Source organism: Lathamus discolor, chromosome 14 (genome assembly GCF_037157495.1).
Source record: "Lathamus discolor isolate bLatDis1 chromosome 14, bLatDis1.hap1, whole genome shotgun sequence".
Lineage (NCBI taxonomy): Eukaryota > Metazoa > Chordata > Aves > Psittaciformes > Psittacidae > Lathamus > Lathamus discolor.
The window spans coordinates 3290738-3306581 of record NC_088897.1 but is presented as its reverse complement, the minus strand read 5'-3'; the positions used below and the strand labels follow the sequence as shown (position 1 = coordinate 3306581).

The 15844-nt window shown below is 54.7% G+C and overlaps 1 protein-coding gene across 5 annotated transcripts in view; it reads right to left on the bottom strand.

The window, feature by feature from the left end:
• The window catches only part of HIP1 (huntingtin interacting protein 1), a 42284-nt gene extending 27316 nt beyond the window's left edge, over positions 1 to 14968 (bottom strand). For 4 of the 5 annotated variants that reach the window (XM_065694986.1, XM_065694990.1, XM_065694992.1 and 1 more), the window contains exon 1: positions 14757 to 14967. In XM_065694986.1, coding sequence (XP_065551058.1) covers positions 14757 to 14873 — 117 coding nt within the window. In that variant the 5' untranslated portion in view covers positions 14874 to 14967. Of the gene's footprint in view, positions 1 to 14756 lie in introns of all 5 variants that reach the window. The other variant, XM_065694985.1, reaches the window with a different exon arrangement.
• Positions 14969 to 15844: the final 876 nt, after the last annotated feature.

Below are 15844 nucleotides of genomic sequence, written 5' to 3'. Positions count from 1 at the left end.
AGACTCAGGATCCGTCCTGTAGCTGCATTTACTAGCTACACTCTAACACCATCGAATAGCCACGCCAAGCTGCTCACCGGCCACACACAGGCTTTTTGTTCCCAACATCCCTCCTTAATCCCACAGATTAAGTCCTCATTAATTTACATTTCAAAATCAAGCTTTCACACAAGCTCACTCCTGAACTAAGCACCTCAGCTGGTGCTAAAGCCAGCTCAGAGAGACGACAGTTACTGACATTACTGATGGTGTCCTATGGATGCTGCAGAGCTGGGACATGCAAGTGTCCCGCTGCTGTGTAGGTCCCCATGGTTGAGCTGCTCCAGCTGGCAACGCCTGGACTTTGGAGGCCAGCAGGAAGCACTTGGGGAAAAGACAGAAAGCTCCAAGTCCACCGGTGTCAAGGTGAAGGGGGTCTTCAGCTAAAGGGCAAAACCAGGAGCCATGGCAGCTCTGCAATAAAACCTGAAAATTAATTTGAAGGCAATTTAGAGAGGGCCCCTGGAGCAAAGGGAGCCCCACGTTTCCTCAGTGGCAAGGAAAGCTGCGCTCTCTGAGCTGAAAGCACTAAGGGGGCCCGTGGTGCACAGGACCCTAGCAGTGCAGAGGACCATGCCAGGGCTCCGGAGGGGCCGCTGTGACCCGCAGGACAAACCCCACCTCTACAGGGATGCACTGGGGTGAGGGGAATTCCCTTCTTGCCTTACAGGCGAGTTCTGTGCTGCAGTTCAGTGCATCGCTGTGGAGAAATGGTTGTGTGGGCACAGAGCTGCCCCTGCCCGGCATGGTGCTCCCAGGTTATTCCCAGGGGCTCCTGTAAAGATGCCAAGGTTCTGACCTGCTTCTCTGTGCAGCTACAGGAGCATCAGCTCCACTTCCAGTTCTCTTCACCTACTACAGATACAATATACATCTATCACACTTCACTCACCTGCCCAAACGCCCCATGGCTGTGCAATAAGTGCACTTGCTCCATGCTGCTCCAGCAGGAGCAAGGGTATGCATCGAGCATCCCAGGTGGGTGTGCGAACCCACACGCCTCAATCCAGGCTCCAGCAACCCTCTCCAGGGCTGCATCCCAACCCAGCAATTCAGGATGAGCTTGTGAGGCCCAGCTCTGGCAAGCCTCTTTGGAGAGGATGTGCTCTGGTTGGGATGGAGGGAATGACCTTGTGAATGAAGGCAGTTGCAGGGGGAGGATGTGCTGATGGGGCTGCTGAAAAACTGCAGGGCACCAGCCCTGCTGGCTCAGGGGGATGAAGGGACCTTTCCCAGAAGGAAATACAGAGGGCAAAGCAAGAGCTGTTTCCCAGGAAAAGGAGGGGGGAGTCAGCCCCTTGCTTCACCTTGTCCCCCAAGTGCCTTCATCCTCCTCTTGGCTGATCTGTAGAGGTGGATCAGCCCCTTCCCTCCCCCTGGCTGGATTTAACCTCCTCCAGTGCTTGCGTCTCGGACCCTTCACACCACCCAGGAACCACTCTCCACCCTCCTGCCGCCCCTGTGAGCTGCTGGGATGGAACATGTAGGCCAGTCCACGATGGTCCCCTCACCTCTCTCCCTCCCCACAGTATTCATTTTACGAGGTCTAAAAATACTCCAAAGCCTTTTAAACCCTCTTCCCCTGCAGCCGCCTCCCTCCTGGATGACTAATAATACCTGTGCTCCCTTTTGTCTTCTCTGTATTCCCCAAGTCTTCCCCAAGGGAAGGAACCAAACAGGAGCCCTACTCTGAAACCATCCCTTGCATTCAATCTCTTCAATTCATTTTCCCTGGGGATGGCATTTTTTTCCAGCTGCTGCAGTGTAGGAACAGTTTAAACCCACCTCCCAAGAGCAGCTCTCAGCTCATAATAAACTAGTCCTGCCCTATGCCTTAACTGTGCAGGATTCTGCTGGAGCATCCTTCTTATATGGCATCCCCAGGATCCTGGGGTTTTCAGAGCTCTAGGTATAAAGCAGAATAGCAGGTTTATTGGGAAAACCACTGAGCACTTAGAAAACTATTTATTTTATATCCAATCACAGAATCACAGAACGGTTTGGGTTGGAAAGGACCTTAAAGCTCATCCAGTTCCAACCCCTGCTGTGGGCAGGGACCCCTTCCACTGGAGCAGCTTGCTCCAAGCCCCTGTGTCCAACCTGGCCTTGAGCACTGCCAGGGATGGGGCAGCCACAGCTTCTCTGGGCAAATTTAGAGGACAAACCCACCTCACCATTGCTGTTTGTGGCAATGGCTTTTTCCTTCTGCTGCACTGGGATGTTGAATCATCCTTTCCTGGCCGATCCTCTGCACTGCTCCATGTCCTTCCAAAACAGAGCCAAGACCTGCACAGCCCGCATCACCCCACAGGTTACTGGAGATATAGGGATGGAGCAGCCGCATCAGCAGAAGCTGAAGGTGTGATGAGTTTTTCCAGACTCAGATGAAATTCAGCAAAACCCCTCTGGGCTGATCCCACACCACTGCGTTCTTCAAAAGGGATCCAGCATTGAACAACCTTCAGAAACCCCTTACACTAAAACTGGTGATGGAAGAAAACATTCCCAAAATCATCAGTCTTGGTGAATCAGCTACTTTTCAGCACCAAATCTGCACTCACATGAGGCAGGTTTAATGGGTATTTGGGAGCTCTGATACTTCTGGAAATCCCCCTGGCTGACTAATGCCCAAATACCTTTGCAAATCTTGATTTAGGAAAAATATCAGCTCCGGAGCAGTGCTTAAAAAGCTCAAGGCCATGTTCAAATCCTTGTAATGCCAGAGCTTCCTGGGCATGTGAAAGAGAGAGGAAAAAGCAGATCAGAAAGTGGGCACGGGTCCAGGGCTGGCGGCCACACTGCAGGCTTGTGTCGGCACTGAGCTGGCAGCGCAGGCAGCAGTGGGCAGCACAGGGCTGGCAGAGAGGGGCTATGACTTGCCCCGGCCCCTCACTGCAGGCTGGACCAGCAAGGGGTGCTGGGAGGAGAGCAGCCCTTCCCCATCACTGCGCTCCAGCAGAACACAAATGATGAGCTCCCGGGGCGCAGAACTGTGCTGTCCCTGCAGGATGGAGGGACGTGGGTGAAGCTGGACAGACAGACACAAGATGAAGCTGGAGCTACTGGCAGCCTAAGGCCAGGGCATGGGCAGGAGGCCCGGCTCCGTTATCTCTCCTGTCTGTACAGGAAGCTGCTTTGTTTTGTTGTCAATATATAGATTTTCTTTCAAATCCCAAACAAGCTGGGTTCAATCTGGTGTGATCAATCATTTGTTATGTTTAGCTCTGTGTTCAATCTCTAATGTTGGTGTTACAGCAGCTGCACAAGCCTTGTGTAACGTTGCTCAGACCGTGCCTGTGGATGGGCTGGTTCGAGGCTGGCAGGAGCTCTGTGAGCAGCTCTGCAAAGCCAATGGGATGAAAAAGCCAAGAGGGAAAGAGAAAGGCAGGGAAAGCAGCATCCGCCCTGCTCACTCCTGTTACAAGGAGCCAAGCAGATCCTCCCATCCAAAGCTGGCACACAAGAAACTCCTGTTCCCCACCTGGCACGGAGGGCAAGGAAGCCATAGAAAGGATGACAAAGAGCAGTGGTGCAGTCGATAGGCTGGAGGGAAGGGTGGCATCAGAGGGACCTGGGCAGGCTGGAGGAGTGGGTCTGTGTGACCCTCATGAAGTTCAGCCAGGCCAAGGGCAAAGTCCTGTTCCTGGCTCAGGGCAATGCCCAGTACCAGCACAGACTGGGGATGGAAGGATGGATGGATGGATGGATGGGGAACAGCCCTGTGAAGAAGGACTCGGGGATACTGGTGGGTGACAAACGGGACATGGCCCAGCAGCGTGCGCTTGCAGCCCAGAAAGCCAAGTGTCTCCTGGGCTGATCACCAGCAGCGTGACCAGCAGGTCAAGGCAGGGGATGCTCCTCCTCTGCTCTGCTCTCCTGAAACCCCCTGGAGCTCTGCGTCCAGCTCAGGGGTCCCCAGCACAAGACATGCATGGACCTGCTGGGTCCAGAGGAGCCTTCAAAGCAGCCCAAGGGCTGGGACAGCTCCGCTGTGGAGAAAGGGGAGAGAGCTGGGGCTGTGCAGCCCAGAGAAGAGACGGCTCCAGGGAGACCTTCCTGTGGCTGCTCAGGACTTCACGGGGGCTTAGAGGAAAGATGGAGACTTTTGACCAGGGCCTGTAGGGAAAAGACAAGGGGCGACGGGTTTAGACTGGACAAGGGTGGCATGAGGTTGGACATATGGGAGAAATGTGGTACCATGAGGGTGCTGAGGCGCTAGGAAAGGGTGCCCAGAGAAGCTGTGGCTGCCCCATCCCTGGCAGTGCTCAAGGCCAGGTTGGACACAGGGGCTTGGAGCAAGCTGCTCCAGTGGAAGGTGTCCGTGAAGGTCTCTTCCAACCCAAACTGTCCCATGAGTCCATGATCCTGTGACAGATGGGGAAGGCACTATGGGCAGCCCTTGATTCAAAAGGACAGCCTTCAGTAGCCACATAAGTGAATCATAGCAGTGGGATGCAAACCTCCACGCTTAACCTCCACTAGTAAGTACATGACCAGATGCTCATCACTTGCAGATCTCTTCTGTGTCCCCTGTGGCCCCATCTGTCTTCCTTTACACATGCACAATGCACCGCTGTAGATGGTCATTTCCTGTTTGTAAGCCTAATGCTGACACCATCAACATAAGCAAAACGCCCAGCAGAAGGACACAGGGTTAGCAAAGGTCACAACCGTGCTACCCAACTGTCAGCACTGTGTTGGCCACTCCCACGTCTGCCACCTTGTGATCCCTGGGCTGCCAGAGCTACTCCATCACCCACCTCCCTGCGAGCCCCAGAGGTCTATGGGCATAGATGCCCCCAGCATCCTCCTGCATCAATGTGGCCATTTGCCTCCATCAGTGGCCCCCAATTTTGTCTACACTTCTCCACTTTGCAGCCTCTGTCTGGATCAGTGCCGTCAGCGATTCAGAGGATGGTCAATAAAACACAGCTCCCACCCACTTCCTTTTCAAGCCCCTAAATTCTGCCCGGGAAGCTTCATGTGGAGCATGTCTGGTGCCCGTGGGGCTGGAGACAAAGGATGCCAAAATACCCTCAGTATCTGCAATTCCTCCCTTCCCCCATGCACATGGAGCCCTCTCCCTTTGGTGGGGGGTTTGGTCCCCAAAACTCTGCCTTTGGTGATCTTCAAACTGCCCCGTCAGAGGAGTAATTGTAATTATCTGCTTTTGTTTGCCACTTGAATTGAGACCCACAGACCTGTTGACAATGTCATGTGCGTGATACTTCAACTCAGTGCCCAACCAAGGCTTGCACACCTGCCTCCCAGGACCTTCTCATACCTTCTCTTGAGCTTTATTTCCACCCAAACCCAAAAGACAGAGAAGAAGGGAGACGAGGGGATGCTCCTGGCAGACTTGCCATGCAGACACACACCTCAGCACCTACAGCAAGCCCCAAATACTGACAGCTTTGGCACATCTGCATAACGAATAGAGAACAAACTCAGCTGAAATGAAACCACCTGATGCAATAGATTGGGAAATGCCACAGCAAACGTTCTCCCTGCGGCTGGAACCCATCCTGCGGGGCCAGGCGCTGCCCAACCCCTGCCAGACCCTACCTGTAGCCTCCAGTGCTGCAGGGATGCAGAGGGCTGCAGTCTCCCACTAATGGGCAGCAGCACAAGTATTTATAGGAATTAGGCAATGGATTTACAGCCCCGGGCACGTTTCCAGCCCGGGGCATGCTCATATTCAAGCACGGCGCAGTTGCAGGGAGCAGTCAGAGCACAGTGGGCGGCAGCAGATTGCAGCAGCGCTGCCTCAGAGCCTCCCCCACGTTTTTCCGCTTTTTTTGGCATCCCAGGTTGCTTCCCAGCTCTCTCACCCCCAACCCAGCTGCTGAGACCTCTGTTCACCTCCCGCCTCCTGGAGAGCCTCTCCCCAGCAGCACTGGCGTGCTGCGGGCTCCAGTTTGCAGCCCATGGTCTTGCGAAGGGCGCCAGGCTCATCCCCTCCCACCAGACCCAACAAAGTGCCCATTTCAGCCCAGGGGGGGAACTGGTGGAGGAAAAGAGCTGATGTCCAAAAGACAGGTAAAATGACACTGTTCATTCACTGCTCAGCATCCCCTCACAGGTGAGCAGTGCCAGGATGATACTCCAGGGCAACCTGCTCCCCTCTCCCCCAGCAAGGAAACAGCTCACCTCTAGCATCCAAATCTCTGCTACTGGGAAGGTTTAACCTTTATAATTAATAAATACTGGCTTAATAAATACACAGGACCTAAGCCTACATATACTTAATACACAGGACCTAACCCCGACGCAACAGAAGGCTGTCTGCAGGAGCAGAATGGAGCTCTACATCCATCCCCCTGGGATCTCTGGCTCTGTAGCTGGAGCTCAGGTGTCCATTCCTCATGCAGAGGAGCAGAATGGGACAGAGGAGGAACAAGGGATGTTCTCTGATGGATGTATAACTGAAAAATCATAGAAACAGAATCTTGGGATGGTTTGTGTTGGAAGGGACCTTGAAAGCTCATCCAGTTCCAACCTCCTGCCACACACAGACAGGGACACCTTCCATGGTTCTACGACTGATAATTACCAGACTGACTGGTCTGATATTGACTGATATTCCCAGAAACATGCCAGAGCCCCGAACACAGCTCAGCCGCCGTGACTGTTTCCCTGTGCCATACCCACCAGTGAGACACTGAGAAAGAGAAATCCACACGCTGAGAACTAATGAGAATTTGCACGATGCTCTGACCTGCAAGAAGAGCATATTGCAACTAAACACCAGGTCCAGGAAACACTGCAGGTGAAAAGCAGCCAGCCACGTGCAGGAGCACCCAGGCTGCTGGGAGCACCCAGCCATCGCAGCCTCCAGTACTGCAGTCGTGACATGGGACAGTCATAAGGAAGGAGCTGAGCACAAGTCCTTCCTAACTCCCCCAGGGCTGGAAAAGATGGAAATAGCTAGGGCAAGAATAAGAAGCTCTCGCCATGGCTATGCATGGTGCTCACAGGTGCCCCTACTCTGGCTTTGTATCACAGCCAAAATCACAGCTAATTTTAAGGGTCTGAAAGCCACAGGCTCTGTCAAACAAATTGTCCTCATCTGTTCTGCTCTTGTTTATTTGCGTCTGTGCAGCAGACAAAGCTTCGCTTCCCTCTCAGTGGGCAGAAATCACTGAACATCTTGTGTGAGCTCTTTGCTCACCACCCAGCAGCTTTGGCAAACACTAGTCACTGCTCCACCTCTGACATGATTAATTTCTGCAGCTCTGGCCAGTGCTGCCGGCACGCAGGGAGCTCTGCTGGCAAACCGGCTGTGCCAAGTTTTGATACCGGGGTGTTACAGAAAATACAGGCTGGGGTGCCAGGCCTCATTCCTTGGGAAAGCCATCTTATGGAGGTACAACGGCTGGTGTGAGGGCACTGGGAATCAGGCAAAGGAGAAAGAAGACCCAAACTGAGTGGAAAAAATGCAGGACATGGTTCCCAGCTCATCGCTTGCGGCAATGGAACTCATCAAACTTGGACATCCCAGCTAAAAAAATAATAAAACTGGAATGCAGCAGCCCTATTTCTAGCTGTGACTCCTCCCTGTGTGCTTGGCCTCCCAGACGACTCAGAAACTCAAGGCACTTCTTTCCGACCTATAAAAAGAGCTGGAGTTGGACTGCAGCAGCTGGGAAGACAAACAAGAGAGGAGCGTGTCCTCCTCTTCAGGCAAAGAGCATCTCACCAGGAGATGAGAGAAGCCTGGAGGTGGGTCCTGCTCAACCCAGTCCTCAGCTAACATCACCTTTTGAGGTGCCCACACAAGGAGGGAGTGCTGTGGGGCATGAAAGGAACTCCAGGCTGGATCCCACCCACTGCAATGTTGGCTGTGCCACGTTCCAAGTCATCCCACCATCCCTCACCCCTCCTGCACAAGGAGGTGAAGGTCCAGCTTCATGCCATGCTCTGTGTGACCTTCCCTACCTGCTACTCCAACATGAGCCCAACATAAGCAACAAGATGCTCTGTGCTTGGGAGAGGCACAGGTACATCTGTGGCGGGTACCAGAGTGAGCAGAGACAGGGCAGGAAGTGAGCCTTGGGACCACGGGGAGGAACAAGCCACACCAAAATGCAGCTTCCTGCTGTCCAGGCTGGCTGCTGAAGGGGTTGCCTCACCCGATCCAACATCTTAGGAGGACAGCCTGGCTCATGGAAGTTCCAGGTAACAGAATGAGACCATAAAATTCAGCAAACTCAGAAATTCCTACCCTAGCCCTCTCCAGACAAGTGTGGAAGCAGCCAAACATTGCTGACAGTCAGAACATTACATTCCCATTTGTGAAGTGCACAGTCCTTCTGGCTGGGAAAACCCCCCAAACAAGGTCTCCAACAGGTAACAGTCTGTGAATGCCTCCACTAGAAAAGATCACTTCTTGAATGGCTTCATTGACTTACTCAGTGCAGAAGTCATCATCTCTTCTGGGGGAGCCATTCCTCATCTCCGCTGACACAGAAGGCAATCCCCCCGTCTCCATTTCACCACTGCCTTAAGACCTTGGAAAATTTTCACACGCCACTACCTCATGGTGTGAGACTTCTGTTGTGAGCAGTTCTGGGCACCGCAGGTCTGGACTGGGTGGCCCACAAGGAGCAGCCTGAAGACAGCACACTTGGTGCATGCAGTAACCGTGGGCTCGGGAGGAAAGAAACTACCATGATGCCCACGGACCAGCAAGGGTGAGGGTGAGCACCAGTGTGACCTGCTGCCAAACCCACTGAGAGGAGGAAGATCAGCGCTTGATTTGGTGGGCTGCAGAGACTGCATTTAGCCGACGCCTGGACGAGCAGTGACCGTCACCAGCAGATGACTGGGCACCTGAGGGACACATCTCGCTTTGTGAAGAAACTGCAAAAGGTTCTTTGCAACCATACCCAGAACCCTCCCACGCCTGGATGCCTGATCCTGGAGGAATGCTGCCTGCTGAGGGCTCTATCTCAGGACACACGTCACTCGAGCAGTGAGGTCTACTGGTGAGGTCTCAGCACTACCTCTTTTCTGGGCTCTCAGGAGGAGGAGGGTCAATTCCTGGGTGTCCCTGATGTTCTGGCACAAGCACCTGGCAACACTATTTGTGCTTAAGAAACCCCATGTTCTTGTTTACTTCCATGTGAACACAATGACTGGAAAACACCATTTTCCAGCCAGCATCTGCTAATTAAAATAAAACATGATGCCATGAACTGCTCACATGGAACAAAAGAGACAAATGGTAACGATAACCAGCACGTCTACAGCCTGGCCCTGGCACAAGAAGCCCATTCTCCCCAAGGGTTCCTTTGTTCGCTGCAACTTGCCTCTTTTCTGAGCAGTCAGTATTTAACCTGCCCTCCTCAGCAGCAGCAAAGCAGCACAGCTCACACAGGAACTGGCTGCTGGGTAAAGGGTGAACGTGGCACAAAGCTGGGTGGTGAATGTGGGACTACAGCAGACTCCCGAGGGAGCAGAAACGCAGCAGCCTTCGATGCAGCATTTGGGGCAGCAGGCCCAAAAAACCACCTGGGAAGGGCACAGGATGCTATTAAATTGTGATTTATTGTAAACACAGCAAACTGGCTACCAGACACACTAGGGAAAAGCAGCGTATAAAATGATGAAAATCCTGGAATAAAGTAACCACAGCTTCAGCAAACTGATCTGTAGGCATGTTTAGCAGAGTTTTGTTAGACTGATCAACAGCCAAGCAACAAAGAGTCTTCTTCACCCCAAGACTCACGTATGGCAGCACTGGGCAGCTCTGGTCACCTCACAACCTGAGTTTCACGAGCAAGACACAAAAAATTCTGGTAACTTCACTCTGAGCTGCATAAAACTGAATGAGCTCTAGAGCCGCCTGATTTCTCAGTAACACAACTTTTTGCAGCCACCACACTGATGCTCTTTGCATTGGCAGGAACATAGAATGCAATGGCATCCGCTGGTCCAAGCACCAAACCAGCACAGCTGGCGAGGGCAGGGCAAGAAGGAATCAGCAAGTGAGCACCAAGCCCTGTGAGAGGGCACAGTCTCCAAGACACAGTGAAGGACATACCCATCTCAGGTCCTGCGGTGGGGATGGGGAACACCTAGGAGCACTTCTGTGCTGGTCTGAAGATGTAGCAAGCCATGGCCAGGGTTATAACCTGCAGCAGCCGCAAGGCTAAACCCATCCCTGTGGTAAAACACCAACCATGACCACAACCAACCCACACAATGTGCTCTCCATCAGCATGATGTCAAGCTGGAGAGATATCCCACCAAAGAAGGGACTGAAATTCTGTGGTTACAAAAGGAACCCCTGTGTGCTAAGAAACAGTTTTAAATGGAACATGGGTGTGAAACGGGACATAGGCAAGAAAAGTTTTACAGTGAGGGTGCCCTGTGCCAGCACCTTGCCACTGTCATTGTAAAAAACTTCTTCCTTTTATCTAGTCTGAATCTACCCTTTCTTAGAATCACAGCATACCAGGTTAGAAGGGACCTCAAGGATCAAGCATCTCCAACTGTAGCAACAGAACAAGGGGAAATAGGTTTAAACTTAAACAGGGGAAGTTCAGGTTGGATATAAAAAGTTCTTCACTGTGAGGGTGGTGAGGCACTGGAACAGGTTGCCCAAGGAAGTTGTGAATGCTCCATCCCTGGCAGTGTTCAAGGCCAGGTTGGACAGAGCCTTGGGTGACACGGTCTAGTGTGAGGTGTCCCTGCCCATGGCAGGGGTTTGGAACTGGATCATCTTAAGGTCCTTTCCAACCCAAACCATCCTATGATTCTATGATCCCTTCCAACCAAACCACTGTGAGCTCATCATAGAATATTAAATGTCTGCATATCCCTTTTGAGTAAGAAACTTCACCTTTCGCATGTGGACCAGGATCATTTTCCCTCTGCTGTGATCAGCCCAGAACAGCACACAAAATGTAGTTAGTCCAGCCAGGGGCTGGGACTCGCAGCCGGGCTAGCACCGCCTGCGCTGCTGGTTGCTGTCATCGGGGAACAGCCTGTCCCCAGGAAGTTTGGTGACTGCGTCAAATGAATCAGCCAAGCTGTTGGCAGAGATTGGGGCCAGGATCCAGCCCTTCCTCCAGCCCCGGTGTTGCTCTGTGACTCTCTGGGTGCTGCTTTCCTGTCCCAAATGCCGCAGCATGGGTCACCCCAGGGGAAAGCAGAGAGGGATTGAATCCCTTCAGGACAGAGGGAATTTAAGTCGATTCTCTACACCCCCATGCCGGCACCAGTTCAAGGCTGAGCCACGGGGCTGCCTGCAAAGCTTCTCCTGCCTGCACCGGGATGTCCCTGAGCCATCCTCACCAGCCCTCCCAGCAGAGTATGTTTTTTTAAACATAGTTGTCAATATCCTGAATTCAAACCTATTTTTTTAAATAAAAAATAACCTTCTTTTTTTGAAATTGAAGTGTCAGGTCTGCGCAAGAACAAGCCTGCAAAGATGCAGCAACCTCTGGCTTTATCCACTGCTCTTGGTCTTTCCTGCTTTGAGTTACAAATACATTCAGTTTCTGGCTCAGAAATACATGTGTCTGAAGAGCTGGATGCCTGTCAAGCTCAGGACCTGTGCATGGGCTGGGGCAGCCGTTCCAGTCCTCCAGCCACGACAGCACTGGAGTGATGCAGGCGATGGGGTATTGATGCGCAGGCACTGGGGTACCTGCATGCTGGATGGTGCCACAGCAGATGGTGCTCAGCCTGGCCCCATGTCACACCCATGTGTTGTGAGCTGCAACAGGCACCTTCTCCACATCCTTGGTTTCTCAGTCTTCAGCCAAAATTTCAGGCCCTTGTCCCAAGCCCCTCTCCAGGTTCCCTGCAGCCCCTTTAGGCACTGGAGCTGCTCTGAGGTCTCCCTTTAAGGAACCTTCTCTTCTCCAGGCTGAACCAGACCAGCTCTCTCAGCCTGTCATATATATATTCTGCATATATTTAAAAAGCCCCCAAACCCTTCCACCCCAGATTGCACTAAAAAGAAAAGCAGCCCCTAATCTGGTTAAAGAAGAACTATTTTCTTTCCCTGGAGATGGAAATAGGTTCCTAAAAGGGACCTGCTGAAAAGAGATGAGGTGACTCATTTCTTTGCTGCTGAAGCTGCTTTCAATCCCAGGCACCTCTAATTCCAATTAAAAGACAGGAGACTGAAAGCACGGGGGTTCACACAGCACAGGGCACAGGAGCTCATTTTCGTGGAGATGAAAGAGCTGTGAATTAATCCACTATTATCACCCACTCCCCCAGGGTGGGCTCAGCTGCCTTCAGCCCTCACTCCCCACAGCCAGGAGCTATTTTTTCCTGTTCTTGCTAGTGTCAATATGTTTCTTTAAATATCTTTTCAGAGAAACTATATATACATATATAGCCCCACTCTGGTGCTTTCAAAGGAGCCTCATTTCCTGTGTAAGAATTGAAGTTCTTGGCAAAGCTGCTGGTGGCTGCAGCATCCGAACCACAAAAATTGTTTTTTTCAGTAGTAAAATGGTATTTCCTCTATGACTGGCAGTTGGAGCTGGTCTGAAACCAATGGGGCTGATGTGGAAGGCAGATATGGTGCCATATTCCCCATTAGGTAAACAATGGAGGAAAAGGATTAATTGCATTGATGGTGGCAGTCGGGTTGCAACTGTGCCTTGAAGGTGGCCCAGCCCACTGCAGGGACCAGGATGGGCTCAAAGCTGCTTTCAACCTGTATTTAGTTCCCACATCAAAAGGATTTACTAACCACACTGGGGAAGGAAAAAAACCCAACAGCCCATTTCATCTGACATCACTTTGTGCCAGATAGATTTTTTTCTTCTGCATGGTGTCTGCATGCTTGGTGTTTGTGAGGGCACCTCCAGCAGCAGAACAAGAAGGAAAACAGCTTTCCAGCCCATGAAATATAGCAGTGAGAGGGCTCAAGGACAAGTACCTTAAAAACCTTCTGCTACAAATATGTCTTTCCAGGGTACTTCATGAGTCATAAATTGCCTTTATTACTCATCCAGCAGTAACACAGAGTTTAAGAACCCAGTGTGCAAACATGCAAGAGAAGGTGGTGGCCATGGACAACCCAAGCAGTCCATGTTTCTCTTTGCTACCTGATGACTTTCTCAGAAAAAAAATGCAGTCAAAGAGGACAAAGTGCATATTTTTTTTAGATTTTCTGGATAAATGTTAGACAGGAAGCGTCTTTTCCCAACATTGCTGATGGACATATCCAGTACCCAAAGGTCGCACACAACAAAGCCAGAGAGGGGCTTTGGACAAGGGCCTGTAGGGACAGGCCAAGGGGAATGGCTTGAACCTGCCTGAGGGGAGACTGAGCTGAGCTCTTAGGCAGAAGCTCTTCCCTGTGAGGGTGCTGAGGCGCTGGCACAGGGTGCCCAGAGAAGCTGTGGCTGCCCCATCCCTGGCAGTGCTCAAGGCCAGGTTGGACACAGGGGCTTGGAGCAAGCTGCTCCAGTGGAAGGGGTCCCTGCCCGTGGCAGGGGTTGGGGCTGGAGGAGCTTTAAGGTCCCTTCCAACCCAAAGTCTGTGGTTCTGTGAACACTTCCTGGGCATAGTCTCACATCCACCTTTAAATCCTGATGTTTTTCCTTCTGAAAAGGAAGCCCTCAGATTGGTCTCATTTGTCTTTATGTTCATTACCAAGCCATCATGCATGTGCCGTTCCCACTCTGGTCTCCTCTGGGTCTTGCCCCCTTACTGTGCTGCTCCCAGAGCAGCTGATCCTGCTGGCCACCACCTCTGCCACTCTCCTCAATTTCTGTTCCTCTCCTGCAGGAGTTTGGGCCAGCAACACTTCACTTCTACTTTCCAGCCTTGGACACAAAACAGGGCTGAGCTGTCCGAGGCTTCTTCTGCTGCCATCCATCCCTCCACACCCTCACTGGGGCTTGCCTAGCTTCCCAGCTGCTTCCAAGCGCATCCATTCCCTAAATCCCTAGGTTCTCCCCTAGAACACCTCTGCTGCTCCCCCAGCTCTGCTGCCTCAAGCCATCACTGAAAGCACAAGTGAAAGGCAGAAGGGCCCCATCCAGATGCTGCTGAGGAGCAAACTGGACGTGCTTTTCCACACCTCAGTACCACTGCCCCAGAGCCATGGGCAGCGCAGTCCCTGCGCACGCCAGGGGGTCCCCGAGCAGCACCCAGAGGGTCGAACAACCACGCACGGAACCGCCCCGCGAAGCCTGCAGCCGGCGGAGGCAGAGGCTGTCCGGGTGGCTCTGACAAGACGCAAAACGGGGCACAGGCCTGGGCTCCGGGCTTCGGGCTCCAGGCTCCGGGCTCCGGGCTCCGGGCTCCGGGCTCCGGGCTTCGGGCTCCAGGCTCCGGGCTCCGGGCTCCGGGCTCCGGGCTCCGGGCTCCGGGCCGAATCCCATCAGCACTCTCCCCCCCCGTACATGCCTCCGGCCGGAGCCGTGCTCGCCGTCGCAGGGCCAGCGCTGACCCTCCCTGGCAGCCACGGCAGCGGACCCGCGCCCGCGGGGGGGGCGGAGCCAGGCAGCCCCGCCCCCAGCACCTCCCTTACCTGGGGCAGCCCCGCCCACTGCAGCCAACCCCGCGCACCTGGGCGGCCCCGCCCACCGGCCAAGCCCCGCCCACTTGTGACAACACCTTCCTGGCGGCCTGCTCGCGCTAGCCCCGCCCCTTGCGGCTCCTCCGCGCTGACCCCGCCCGCTGCAGGAACCCGCGCCCGCCTGAACCGACTCCGGTCACCTGTTGGCCCCGCCCCGTACCTGGGCACGCTCGAAGCTCTCCCGCTCCGCCTCCAGGCCGCCGCCGCCCGCCCGCCGGCCCAGCACCTTGGGCAGCGGGTTGGACACCTGCCTCATGGAGCTGCTCACGCGGTCCATGGCCCCGCCGCCGCCACGGCCGCTCCGCGCCCTCGCCACCACTCGGCTCCGCTCCGCTCGGCGCCGCGCCGGGCCGGGCCCCGCGCCATTGGCCCGCCCACCTGCCACTCACGTGCGGGCGCGCCTGCAGACACCGCCTCTGCTCTGTGGCTCCGCCCTCTGCCCGCCCCCTCGCTCTCATTGGCCACCAGCACTGCCACTCGGGGGTGAGCCCCCGGGAGGGCCAGCCCGGAGCCAGGTCACGTGACCTCTGCCGAGCTCACTGGCGCGGTCAGACGCCGCTGCACGCGCGCTCCCGCCCCTGGGGGGCCGTCCCGGCCCGGCTCGGCTCCTGTCGGCCCGGTCCCGCCCCTGCCGCGCTGCGGGGCTGCGGCCCGGCCCGCCGGGGGTCAGGGGCGCCCGGCTCAGCCTCGGGACGCGCCGTGCGGCTGGAGCCTGCCCGGGTGCGGCCGCGAGGGTCCTGCAGCCCCGGCGTGCGGCCTGCGCGGCTCCCGCTGTGCTCGGGCCCTGCCCCGGCTCCCGCCCTGGCCCCGCAGCGGGGGGCGGCAGCGCTCCGCCGCGGCCTGCCCAGGGCAGCCCATCCTCCCGTCGTCCCGCCTTGCCTCCCCTCCCCTCCCCTCGGGCTCGGGACCCCGGGTGCCCGGAGGGGGCTGAGCTGCGCTCCTGGCATCCCGTGTTGCAGCGTTTTCCCAGGCCCCGCTTCACGTACGGGTGGATTCGCGGAACCGCCGGCCGGTTTGGGTTGAAAAGGACCTTAAAGCTTATCTGGTTCCAACCCCCTGCCACGGACAGGGGCACCTTCCACTAGAGCAGGTGTCTGCAACCCCTGTCCAACCTGGCCTGGAGCAGTTCGGGGCTTTGCAGCGCTGCCTGGGCCAGGGAGGAGGGGAGCAGGAGGCCCTCCTGGGCTGTTGGCCTGGACGGGGTGGCTGGCAGCCTGAGGAGAGTTGTGTGGGCCTTCGTCTTTCGTG